The sequence below is a fragment of the Protopterus annectens genome, chromosome 6.part0, assembly GCF_019279795.1.
Source record: "Protopterus annectens isolate FY-2018-M chromosome 6.part0, PAN1.0, whole genome shotgun sequence".
In the NCBI taxonomy this organism is placed as follows: domain Eukaryota; kingdom Metazoa; phylum Chordata; order Ceratodontiformes; family Protopteridae; genus Protopterus; species Protopterus annectens.
Window position 1 is genome coordinate 263,463,661 of NC_056737.1, and position 13,681 is coordinate 263,477,341.

The 13,681-nt window shown below is 45.0% G+C and overlaps 1 protein-coding gene across 2 annotated transcripts in view; it reads left to right on the top strand.

Moving 5' to 3' along the window:
- LOC122804250 (rho GTPase-activating protein 11A-like) overlaps nt 1-13,681 on the top strand; it is a 1,502,515-nt gene that overhangs the window by 1,321,257 nt on the left and 167,577 nt on the right. For both annotated transcript variants that reach the window (XM_044074009.1, XM_044074010.1), the window contains one exon: nt 5,866-6,025. In XM_044074009.1, coding sequence (XP_043929944.1) covers nt 5,866-6,025 — 160 coding nt within the window. The remainder of the gene's footprint in view (nt 1-5,865; nt 6,026-13,681) is intronic.

Consider the following 13,681-nt stretch of genomic DNA (forward strand, 5'->3'; position numbering starts at 1 on the left):
ACTCTCTCTCAAGGTCCCAAAGGGGTCAAGGCTTCTACTGTAAAAAAAAACTATCCCCTCTGATAGGGATTCTAGGGCCCTAGACAGATTGGGTAAAAAGATTTATACTTCTGCAACTTTGGCTGTAAGGGCCTTAAATTGCCAATTTCATATGCTTGAATATCAGCAATATCTTATGTCACTGCTTAAACAGAAAATGTCAACAAATTCAGAAGTGCAGACAACAAGGAAATGCAGGATTTATTGCATGTAACTGAACAAGTTGGAAAGCATACTTTGCAATGTGGTTTTGATTCTCTAGAGGCCTCCTGCAGGGCCGCTGTTACAGGTTCTGTCATTAGGAGACATGCTTGGTTAAAAGAACAGAATTTACCTGATCATGTTAAAGCAAAGCTATTAGATGCTCCATTACAGCATGATACTTAGTTTGGTGTTAAAGCAGATGATGTGTTGAAGAAAATGGAGGACAAAGCAAAATCTATGCAAACAGTTAAGGATTTCTTGCAGGTACAGCCTCCCAGATTTAGCAGGAACTGGCCTACAAATTATTGGTCCTTTCCAATGTCCGATAGGCCACAAAGAGGCAGATGCCCCAGAGGCAGATCACAGCCCCAGGGCTCATACAGGCCTAAACAATGGAGTGCTTCTACCTCCAAAAGCGGTGAGGAAAAATCACAGCCATACAGGAAACAGTCTCAATGACTTTCCCCTTCCAGCTCCAAGCACTTATCTTTTGACAGCCCCTTTGGTGGGAAAACTAGCACTTTTTTCACAAAATTGGCACATGATTACCCAGGACAAATGGATTCTAAATATAGTATCACAAGGCTTACAGGTTCCACTTTCAAACCCTGCCAAGGCCAAATGGTATGCCAGACCTGCCACGCAATCAATGGGCAGAGGCACAAAAACATGTTTCATCCCTCATGGACGTGAGGGCCATTCAACAAGTACCAGAGCAAGAGCAGGGACAAGGATTCTATTCAAGACTGTTCTTGGTACCCAGAAAGGACAAAGTCTGGAGACCAATACTGGACCTATCTATTCTAAACACATATCTGGATATTCCAAATTCAAAATGTTGACTCTACAGCAACTTCTGCCCATGTTGGGCATGAAGGCTTGGCTTGTGACGTTAGATCTAAAAGAGGCATACCTGCATGTCCCAATCAGACAAACATGCAGAAGATACCTCGGATTCAAGGCTGGCTCAATGCACTACCAATTCTCTGCACTGCCCTTTGGCTTATCTACTGCGCCCAGAGTCTTCCCCAAATGCCTGGTACCAATAATTGCATACTGCAGGCAAAGAGGAATACAAATATATCCTTACTTGGACTGCCTCATTCAAGCAGAGAACAAGGACATTCTACTACAGCATCTGGCGTTTGTAAAGAGATTACTATCATGCCTAGGGTACACAGTCAATAAAAAGAAATCAAAACTAGTACCCTCTCAAGAGATAATATTCCTGGGTGCAACCTTAAATACAACTGCCCAGATGGCTTATCTCACGCCAAACAAACAGACAACTGACTACCTATTTCAAACTGTTGGCAACAAAGACCCAGTTATCTGCAAGAAAAATTCTGCAGGCTTTGGGCTTCATGGCATCCTGCATTCTACTAATTCCATATGCAAGACTGCATATGAGGAAACTTCAGTGGTACCTAAAAAGTGTTTGGACTCAACATTGTCACAGTCTGGAAACAATAGTTACTCTCATTCCCTGCCTACAACAGGAGTTTCGATGGTGGGCGAAGGCCTGTCACCAGAACAAGGGGCAGCCATTCACTCTACCCCCAGCCACACAGACATTAACAAGAGATGCATCGGATTATGCCTGGGGAGCTCACATGGCAGGAAGATGTATTCAAGGCACAAGTAAAATGCATCTACATATCAATCAAAAAGAGATGCTAGCTGTTCAAAATGCCCTGACAGCCTTCAAGGACCTGCTTCATCCAGGACAACTACTGATAAAGACAGACAATACCACTGTCATGTGGTACATAAACAAGCAGGGAGGCACTCATTCCTACCCCCTTTACAGACTAGCCATGACTTTGTGGGACACAGCATTGACTTACCAAGTGCATCTACAGGCGCAATTCCTGCCAGGAAAGGTAAATACTCTGGCAGTAGAACTAAGCAGAAACCTCATGGATCCCCACGAGTGGAAATTGGATCCACAAGTCTTCAGCATGATAACAAGGAAATGGGGATGCCCGGACATATATCTGTTTGCCTCACCTCACAACTGCCAACTAAAGACATTCTGCACAAGGACTTGTCACAGACAAGCATGGAAAGTGGATGCCCTATCTTTCAGCTGGAAAAACTTAACAGTATATGTCTTTACTCCTCTGCCTCTCCTCCCCAAGGTACTCCTAAAGGTCAGACAGGAGAAGCCAGAAATTATGCTGATTGCCCCAGACTGGCCATGCCAGTACTGGTATCCAATCCTAAGGAGCTTGTCTCAATGCCCAGCTTGGACCTTACCTCAAGTACCTCATCTACTGTCCCAGCAGAACAATCAGATCCTGTACAGCCAACTCAAGACTTTAAATCTGGCAGCATGGCGGATAATATAGTCAAACAAAACACACCTCTCACTAAAGCGGTGATGGATGTCATTTTGGAGGCCAGGAGGCCTAGTACTATAAAATCCTATGCTGGAAAATGGAAGAGATTCTGTGCTTGGAACCAGGCACAAGGAATTGACACTGCTGTACCAAACATTACTCAGATTTTGCAATACTTGATTGAGATGCTGGACAAAGGCCTATCATTTTCATCTATAAAAAATCATGCCTCTGCCATTTCAGCTCATTACAATACAGAGCCACCAATCATTTCTCATCCCTTGTTAAGGCATACCTTAGAGGGGCCAAAAATTTAACGCCTCCAAGGAGATCACCAACACCGCCATGGGACCTCAATTATGTCTTGGAAAAACTCACTCTGCCTCCTTTCGAGCCAGCCACTGCAGCTGATATAAAGTTTTTATCTTGGAAAACAGCCCTGCTCCTAGCAATAACTTCTGCAAGACGAGTCTCAGAGCTACAGGCACTCATGGCTGTGGAACCTTTCATCATTTTTTATCCAGGCAGGGTTTCTCTGAGGACAAACCCGACATTTATGCCTAAGATATAGTGTCCAGTGTGGCCCTTAACCAAACTATTCATCTGCCTACCTTTTATCCAAACCCACAGAATAAGGGGGGAGAGAATTCTGCATTCGTTGGACAATACACAGACAGCTACACTTCTACTTGAACAGAACCAAAGCTTCCAGAAAGAGCAATTACTGGTGGCATATGCTGCAGGATCTCAAGAAAAGGCTATCTCAAAGTAGACTATTTCAAAGTGGATAGGCCACTGCATTCGTTTCTGGTATTCTCAACATGGCAAGCCAGTGCCTAAGGGTATTAGGCCACATTCCACCAGAGCAGCAGCCACCTCAGCAGCCTTCCTCAGGGGAGTACCAACCAAAGACATTTTAGAGGCTGCTACTTGGAGTTCAGTGTACACCTTCACAAAGCACGATCACTTACCACTCTACTCTAAGTCCAGGGCAGGCTTCGCCACTGCAGTTCTGCAGGGCCTAATAGCCGCCCCTAATGCTATTTAGCTCCAGCCTCCCAACCTTAGCTTTGGGATTCAACCCAATTGTAATGACTGCAACAGTGAAACACAAAGAACATAGTACAGTTGTGTACACTTACCATAAATGTAGATGTTAGAGTGTATTCACTGTTGCAGTCCAGGTTACCCACCCGCCATCCCCCTTTTCTTTGCTGGAACTTATCTGTACTTCTCTATTCTATACAACCTATGTGGTGTATTTGCTTGTAGATGAAGGCAAAATATGTACTTTGGTGCATGCATGTTTTATTGGCATAGTTTTAGCCTACCCTTTTGGGGGCACCTGACATCTGAGGCAAGAAAAACTGAAGAAAATGGCGTCTGGTGCATCTTTTATACCCCTGGCGCATAGACATCAAGGAAGAGGCGACAGCAACCGATGCCGGACCTAGACTTTGGAATTCGGGCCAACTGAGGGTAGCCTGCCAGCAGGATAACCCAATTGTAATGACTGCAACAGTGAATACACTCTAACATCTACATTTATGGTAAGTGTACACAACTGTACTTTTCAGTCCTGGGACCTCTCCTGTTTGACCTCTTTGAAGTACAGGCTAACACAGAGGGCCTTTGGCTAACAAAGTTCGCCAGTGACTGTAAATTAGGAGCCGTAGTCGAGTCCCCAAATGATGTGGACGCCCTACAGAAGGGCCTCATTAAGACAGATGCCTGGTGTCAGAGCCATGGCCTCATGCTCAGTGCCAAAAAGTGCATTGTCATCCCCTTTGGTAAAAACTATGTTCCCGTGAACTACCACATAAGCGGCAGTCTACTTAACACCAAATGTATGATAAGAGACCTTGGGACCCAGGTGGACAGTAGTCTCTCCTTTGATAATCACATCGCCACAGTAGTCGGGAAATCCTTCTACGTGGCACACCTAATCACAAAAGGGTTCTCATCCAGGAAAAAGAGGTTCATTGTTCCCTTCTACTTGACACTCAGACCCATTATAGAGTACAATGCCCCTTTTGGAATGTACCTCACAAGACATCTGCAGCAGCTGGAAAGGCTACAGCAGTACCTCACAAAGAGGATTACTGGCCTCAAACAGATGCCCTACACTGACCATCTCAAGCTCCAGCGTTACTCCGTAGCATATCGCCTACTCTGTGGTGATATCCACCTAACATATAAAGCTATGTCAAACCCAGAACTGTTGGACATGCTACACCTAAAGAAATCCCAATCCCTCTGAGCTACACGCTCTAGAGACCTAAACCTTGTCACCACAATAAACAGGACATGCTGGAGGGATAGATTCCCGTCCCAGAGACTTCCCATACTCTGGAACAAGCTACCCATCTATGTCAAGCAAAGTTCCTCATTAGCACTCTTCAAGAAAAATATTAATGAGTGGATAGGAAATACATCCTGGGGATCACTTCTGTGGCTCTGCTCGACAGGGGTACAGGAAAATTACTTTCTTGGGTGGCGTAAGCCAGGGAACCTTGTTGGCTAGGCTTACTTAGGCCGATAGCCTAGTACCTACCTATGAACATATATGGATGCAGTTCAAGATGGCTAGAGACTCCCTGTCTTAGTCTCTCTAGCCCCTAAGAACGTGCATTCTTTGTGTGAGTACCCCCCCCCCGACATCTTTATTTGCAGAGCTGCTTACTACATATCCTTTTGCTAACCATGGTCATCTCTTGTTCACCATCGGTCCAGAGGACACGGCATTTTTTCATTTGTTCCACTTGACAAGTATTCCAAAACTAATTAGGTATGGTAAAAGTCTTAACAGGTGCTTCATTTTTAAGACAGAAAAAACACTCGGATGTCCACACTATATAAGGATTAATTTAAAAGCACATGTGCTGCTTTTAACATGAGGTTCTGCACTGCAACAAAGGTTCATTCACTAGGAAATTGTCATCAACTTAAATTGACTTTAGATATGTAATACCATGTACCACTGAATTAAGGTGCAACAGGATATTGTTTCATTTTGAGGCAGACTGTGCTAGAATATTTAAGGTGGAATGTTATTGTATTACAGTACAAGTTATACCATATTTGTGAATCTTGCTTGTAATTTCCTATGCTTTCTCAAAGTAAGATTATTATCATATATAGACATTAATGTCTGAAATACCTAATATTGTTATGGCATAATGAGCAGTGTACTTTAATGCTTAATTATTGATCTTTTCCTTGTGAGTTTCCTCTGTAAATGGTCTGTCAGATAAAAAAGAAGCAATTTGTTTTATTTCAGCTCAGTACCAAGGTTGTGGTCGCTTGTCTGAATCCAATCTGTGTGTTTCTTCTGAATCCTATCAGAATTCATTTTCCCCCTGTGCTAGCAGCAGCAGACATAAACTAGGTTCAGCAAATCCACGCCGAAGTAAAAGACTTGAAAATAAAAAAATTCACAGGTAATTACATTCATATCTTTCAAATACAGTTTAACAAACTGTAGCAGTGATAGCTTGCACTGTTTTCTGCTAAGGCAAAATTTGAGAAAACATTATTTTCCTTATTAAATTTTCAATTTTATTTGTTAATGGAAAAATCTTTTGCATTTTCTGTCAACTCCAGTGCTATATCGGCTGTACATATGCTTATTTGTTTGTTCATTTATTAGGTTTCCTGTCAGGGTAATACACTGATGAGAACTGACCTGTTGCAGGTATAGTCTTGGAGAATGCAATCTCAAGAACAGATGATTACAGTATGAGCATGTTAATGTATCAAGTGGAATAAGAAGCATTAAGTAAATCTAATATTGGAACAAGAATGCAGCAGAGGGAAACAGTACATCGGGGGGATATATTGACAGGTGGAGATAGATGATGAGGCATGCTGGAAGAGAAGCAGGGGCCATATAGTGAAGTTTGGTGTGAGGTGTTTGGATGGTGGTTTTAGTTTGGAAGAAACATCTTAGAGAGTGGTATGGGGTGTCTTTCTGCTGCGTTTTGATGCAAGTGGAAGGATAGAGTCCAGTTGAAGGAGTTGGAAGTGTAGAGACATTAAAAGGAGGTCCACACAAAGATGTGTTGGGAGCGATTTGGCTTTGGAAAGTATAATGCAGTAGTGTTCACAAGCAAGAAAGTTTTTAATAAATTACTTATTTTGTTAGAGGTTGGTTGAAGAGTGAATAGTTTTTTAGATGTACTGGCTATAATATGTAAACCATATTCTAACTAAGCTAAAAGACCACTGTTGCCTGTAGGTTTTCTAGCTGGGACAGTGAGATTGGGGAAAGCTTTTTCTGCCCCAAAAGAAAAATGTTAATTTTGTTCCAAGTTGATGTCCTTCAAGAATGCAACTGCAGTCCTTACATATGGGTTGTCCTGCCTCAGGCAGCCCTTGGTCGGCTGGATTCCAAAGTCTGGGTCCGGCATCGGCTGATGTTTCCTCTTCCCTGACGTCAGAGCGGCTGGGGTATAAAAGCATCAGCCGACGCCATCTTCCTCAGTCTTTCTTGCCACGCAGTGCCCGAAGCAGAAGCAGTTCGCAAGTGCCGGTCAGTCAGCTCGTGTGTTTTACGTATCCGAAGTCATCAAAAAGCTAAGTACCCTGTTGGGGAACCTTTTCTTGCCTCAGCCGATGTCAGAAAAAAACTGAAAAAGTTAATAATTGTTCGTCTTGTGGTAAACAAATACCTCATAAGGACTTCCATTCTTTCTGCCTCCCCTGCCTTGGCCCAGACCACAACGTCTCGGCCTGTGCTTGCTTCAATAAGCGCACACTCAGGCGCCGGGCAGAGTTTGCTGAAGACTTTTTTGGCGATAAGTTCTCATACCATGCCGTCGGAACAACCGACACCTCATATTTCCAAAAAACGGAAAGACCGGGACCGACATTCTTGGCCCGTGACTTCCACCGACACCACGCCAAAAACTACCGCGAGTGCATCGGTCTCTTCTGAGGCGGTTGTTCCACCGCTCAGGACCGACAACACCGCTTTACCGATCACTCCGGCCCCGGAGACTGCGCCGGTTGTTGATTTTCCTCCAAAAACTGAAGCCCAAGATTTGCCTGAGACCATACCGGTGGACAAGGTTACTCCCGCACATGGGGCAGCTAGGCCCCCTGTGTCTATGTCTATCAAGGCCCACACACGTGCTAAGGCTGCCAGCCAGGCTAAGTCTCACCCTCCTAAAGCTTTGCCTCAGCCCACTACTGATAAGCAAATCATGACTTTAGCTGCAGATTTAATTTCCTTAATCAGAGGCTCCCAGGCCCATCCTGACAGAGGTTCTCAGCCACCTTCTGACAAAAGGCCCAGGGTTGAGCATACAGACACCCTTTCTTCAGATGAAGCCTCTGGTGACTCTGATCACTCAGATACCCAGGAACAGTCCTTCCAGGCCTACGAGGATTCTGATGCGGAGGAATCTATTCCTTCTGCCTCTCCTTCTGAGGATATTTCTTTTGGGGAAATTCTCCACTCCATGAGAGAGCATTTTCAGTGGCAAGGTCAGGAATTCTCCGACTCCAAGAAACGCTTTGTACCTTCCTTAAGCTTTCCCAACACAAGCCTTTAGCTATCCCTCCAGTGTTAGATGTACTGGATGATGTGTACTCAGATTCGAGTGCTTCTCCTGATTCTCTCCCCCCTGCCCCTGTCAAGCCGGACAGATACTACAGGGTTCCTGAAACTCACAAGCATTTCTTTAAGGCCCATTCTGTTGATCTAGAAACCATTTCCCAGGGGCCCAAAGGGGTGGCCACATCCACGGCCAAAAATCTTTTGCCCTCAGACAGGGAAGCTAGGTCCCTGGAGAGGTGGGGCAAAAAAGTTTATACCTCAACCACCCTTGCCATGAGGGCCCTTAATTGCCTTTTTCATATGTTTCAGTATCAGGATTTCTTGATGGATGATTTGCAGAAAAAGTTAGCCTCTCCTGAGCCTTTAGATAGAAAGGCCTTGCAGGATTTGGTCCATAACACACAGCAGGTTAGCAATCATTTTCTTCAGTGTGGTTATGATGCATTGGAAGCTTCATGTAGGGCAGCTATGACGGGGGCCGTCATACATAGACATGCATGGTTGAAAGAACAGGCATTGCCAGATCATGTTAAAGTAAAGCTTCTAGATGCACCTCTGGAAAAACACAAGCTATTTGGTGCTAATGCTCAGGATGTGTTGAAATCAATTGAGGAAAAGGCTAAATCAGTGCAAACAGTCAAGGATTTCCTCCAGGTTCAGCAGGAATTGGCCTTCTAAGAATTGGTCCTTTCCGGGCACTGACAAGTTTCAAAGGGGAAAAAACAGGCGTGCCCGAGGAAGAGGGCAATACAGAGGCTCCTACAGGGGACGCCAATGGCAACCAACTAATCAGAGAGGTGGCGCCGGGACTTCCCCTGCTCCACAGGGACAATCACAATGACTTGACTTTGACACCGACCAAGGCTCAAAGAGAAGCACCTTTAGGCGGAAAATTATCCTTATTTTCAAAAAATTGGCACATTTTAACAAAGGACAAATGGATTCTGGACATAATAGACCAAGGCTACAGGTTCCACTTCCATACTTTACCAACAAGACAAGGCATGCCAAACCTGCCACAAAATCAAAGGGCAGAGGCATTCGAACAAGTTTCAAAGCTGATACAAATCAAAGCAATAGAAAAGGTTCCTCCTCAGGAACAAGGCCAGGGATTTTACTCAAGACTGTTAATTGTTCCAAGAAAAGAAAAGCAATGGAGGCCTATACTGGACTTGTCCGCTCTAAACACTTTTCTCATTGTACCAAAATTCAAAATGCTGACGCTACAGCAACTCCTTCCCATGCTGGGCAAGGGGTCTTGGCTGGTTACTCTGGACCTCAAGGAGGCATACCTGCATGTCCCAGTCAGACACAGTTGCAGAAGATACCCCAGACTTCTTGCAGGGTCAGAGCATTATCAATTCTCAGCATTGCCTTTTGGCTTATCTACTGCGCCCACAGTGTTCACGAAATGCCTGGCATCAGTAATTGCACACTGCAGACTCCAGGGGATACAAATATACCCTTACCTGGACGACTGCCTTATACAAGCGGACAGCAAGCCTTGACAAAAAACTTGAATTATGTCATTCACTTACTACAGGCTTTGGGATACACAGTCAACTTACAAAAATCAAGACTACTGCCATCCCAACAAATAATTTTTCTAGGAGCCAAACTAGACACAGAATCACAAATGGCTTACCTCACAGAAGAGAAGCAAGAACAATTACCACATTACTTCAAAAGCCTAGCAAAGCTCACCCAGATGACTGCAAGGAAAATCCTGCAGGCCCTGGGTTTCATGGCATCTTGCATTCTACTGATTCCACTGGCAAGACTACACATGAGAAAACTACAATGGTACCTAAGAAGTTTATGGTCTCAACACAGCCACAACTTAGAAGCAATTATCCCACTCATCCCATGTCTACAAAGGGAATTTTTGTGGTGGGCCCAAGCAAGCCAGTTAAACAAAGGTATGCCTTTCAACAAACCTCAAACAAGCCAAACCATTACAACAGACGCCTCAGACCATGGATGGGGGGCGCACATGGAGGGCAGATGCATTCAAGGGCAATGGACCCCCCAGGAAGTACATCTACACATCAATCAAAAAGAGATGTTAGCAGTGATTCATGCAATCGAGGCCTTCGGAAAATATCTTCAACAAGGTCATCTGCTAATAAAGACAGACAACACCACTGTTATGTGGTACATAAACAAGCAGGGAGGTACTCATTCTTACCCCCTTTGCAGACTAACAACGACTCTTTGGGAAAAGTCCCTGAAACTGAACATACAGCTGCAATCCCAGTTTTTTCCGGGCAGGGACAGTGTTCTGGCAGACAGTCTAAGCAGAAACATCCTGGACCCGCACGAATGGATGTTGCATCCAGACATTTTTGCACAAATAACTCATGCATGGTGGAGGCCGGACATAGATCTCTTTGCCTCCCACCTCAATCATCATCTGAAAAAGTTCTGCCCGAGGACACACCATCCACAAGCCTGGAGAATAGATGCTCTCTCATTCAGCTGGAACTCTCTAACAGTCTATGCATTCCCACCTCTACCATTAATGACCAAGGTGTTACGGAAGATCAAAGCAGAGCAACTGAAAGGCATCTTAATAGCTCCAGATTGGCTAAGGCAGCACTGGTATCCATTACTAAGGAGCATAACTTGCACCAAGCCGTGGCCCCTGCCTCAATGGCCTCTACTCTTGACTCAGCACAATTACAGGACGGTTCATCCCAACCTGCAAACTCTGCAGCTGACAGCTTGGAGGGTTCCATGATTTCTCCCCATATCTCTCTCTCCAAGGAAGTTCAACAGATATTATTGGAAGCACGCAGACCTTCCACCAGAAAGACTTATTCAGCCAAATGGAAGAGATTCAATATCTGGAATACCAACAGGGGACAGGATGCATCAGCAATGAGCATCCCACAGATACTGGAATACTTGGCAGAAATGCTGCATAATGGACTTTCCTATTCTTCCATAAAAATGCACGCTTCAGCAATTTCAGCAAAATACAACACTGATCCACCTGTGTTTTCACATCCTTTGCCAAGACAAATTCTAAGAGGGATAAAGAATATCAGACCTCCCAGAAAACCACCAGTGCCTGCATGGGACCTCAACTTCGTGTTGGAAAAATTAACTCTTCCTCCTTTTGAACCAGCAGCATCTTCAGAATTGCAATTTCTTTCCTGGAAAACAGATGTCCTTCAAGGATGCATCTGCAGTCATAACATATGGGTTGTCCTGCCTCAGGCAGCCCTTCAGTCGGCTGGATTCCAAAGTCTGGGTCTGGCCTCGGCTGATGTCGCACTTTCCCAGACGTCAGAGCTTCTGGGGTATAAAGGCATCAGCCGACGCCATTTTCCTCGGTCTTTCTTGCCGCGCAGTGCCCGAAGCAGAAGCTGTTCGCAAGTGCCGGTCGGTCAGATCCAGAGATTTCAGCTACCGAAGACTTCTAAAAAAGCTAAGTACCCCGTTGGGGACTCTTTCTTGCCTCAGCCGATGTCAGACAAAGTAAATAATTGTTTAACTTGTGGGAAACAAATACCTCATAAGGATTTCCATTCTTACTGCCTTCCTTGCTTAGGCCCAGACCACGACATATCAGCTTGTTTAGCCTGTGCCTCCTTCAACCGACGGACTCTTAGACGTCGGTCGGAGTTTGCAGAAGAGTTTTTTGGATCCGCTTTTGCATATAAAATGCCGTCGGAGACTCTGACTACACATTTAGCCAAAAAACGCAAGGAAAAGGACCGACACTCGCGGCCCGTGGTTTCGGCTGAAACCATGGTTAGGCCTACCGCGAGTGTCTCTGTTTCGGCCGAAACAGAGTCCTCTGTTCATACTTCTACCGAAATCATACCTCTGACAACAGAGGCCAGAGAGGCCCCGGCTGAGTCGGCTACAGAAATACCTACCGAAGAAGCAAGCGCACAAGATTTGTCCGACACCATTCCATTGGACATTTCTACTCCTGCACGTGGGGCAGCTAGGCCCCCCGCTTCTATGTCTATAAAGGCTTTCTCCAGGGCTAAAGCAGCTAAAATTTCAAAAGCTTTACCTGCAAAAACTACTTCTCAAAGACCTTCCTCAAGTTCTCAGATTCTCAGCTTTGCTGAGGACCTTAAATCTCTGATTAGGGGTTCCTAACCTCACCCAGACAGGGCCTCCCAACCTCCTCCTGACGAAAGGCCTAGGACCTAACCCTTTGAACCTCTCTCCTCTGATAACTCCTCCTCTGATGATGATTTATCTGACCATCAGGAAGGGCCATACTCACCTTATGAGGATTCAGATGCAGAAGACTCTATTCCTTCTGCCTCCCCTCCAGAAGAATTTTCCTTTGGGGAAACTTTGCACTCAATGAGGGAACACTTTCAATGGCAGGGTCAGCATTTCTCTGATTCTAGAAAAAGACTAAGGACCTTTTTACACTTGCCACAGCATAGGCCTTTAGCCATACCACCTGTGCTAACTGTAATTGATGATGCATATAATGATGTCAGTTCTGCCCCTGATTCTCTTCCCCCGGCCCCTGCCAAACCTGACAGATATTACAGGGTCCCGGATTCTCATTACCACTTATATAAAGCCCATGCTGCAGACCCAGAAACTATTTCTCAGGGCCCAAAAGGTGTTGCAGCTGCCACTGCCAAAAAACCCCTACCCTCTGAAAGAGAGTCAAGAGCATTAGAGAGATGGGGAAAAAAGGTTTATACATCTGCTACCCTTTCTGCCAGGGCATTAAACTGTCAGTTCCATATGATACAGTACCAGGAATATTTGTTAGATCAGCTGAATAAAAAGCTTTCTTCACCTGAACCTTTAGACCGTAAGTCCCTTCAGGATTTGGTACACAACTCTCAGCAGGTCAGTAATCATTTCTTAAAATGGTGGCTATGATGCACTGGAGGCTTAATTTAGATCAGCTATGACTGGGGCGGTAATTCGAAGGCATGCCTGGCTAAAAGAGCAATCCTTACCAGACCATGTCAAGGCTAAACTCCTAGATGCTCCAATGGAGAAACAAAGTTTATTTGGCTCCCCTGCACAGGAGATTCTAAAGAAAGTGGAAGAAAATGCAAAATCGGTGCAAACAGTAAAGGATTTTCTGCAGGTCCAACCTCCGAGGTTCAGCAGAAACTGGCCTTCAAATAATTGGTCCATTCCAGACACCTCCAGAGCACAGAGGGGCAGGAATAGACGCCCAAGAGGCAGAGGTCAGTCAAAGGGTGCCTACAGGGGTCGTCAGTGGCAACCTGCCAACCAGAGGAGTACTGCCACAACTGCAACTACAACCACTTCCACATGACAGACACAATGACTTGACTCTGATTACGCCTACCAGGGAACAACTGGAAGCACCCTTGGGCGGAAAGTTGGCTTTATTCTCGAAAAACTGGCATTGCATTACAAAAGACAAATGGACATTGCAAACAATAGACAAAGGATACAGGTTTCACTTCCACACTTTACCAAGAAGGAGGAATGCCAAACCTTCTACCAAACCAGAAGCCAGAGGCTCTAAGACAAATCAACAATTTACTTCAGATGAAAGCAATAGAAA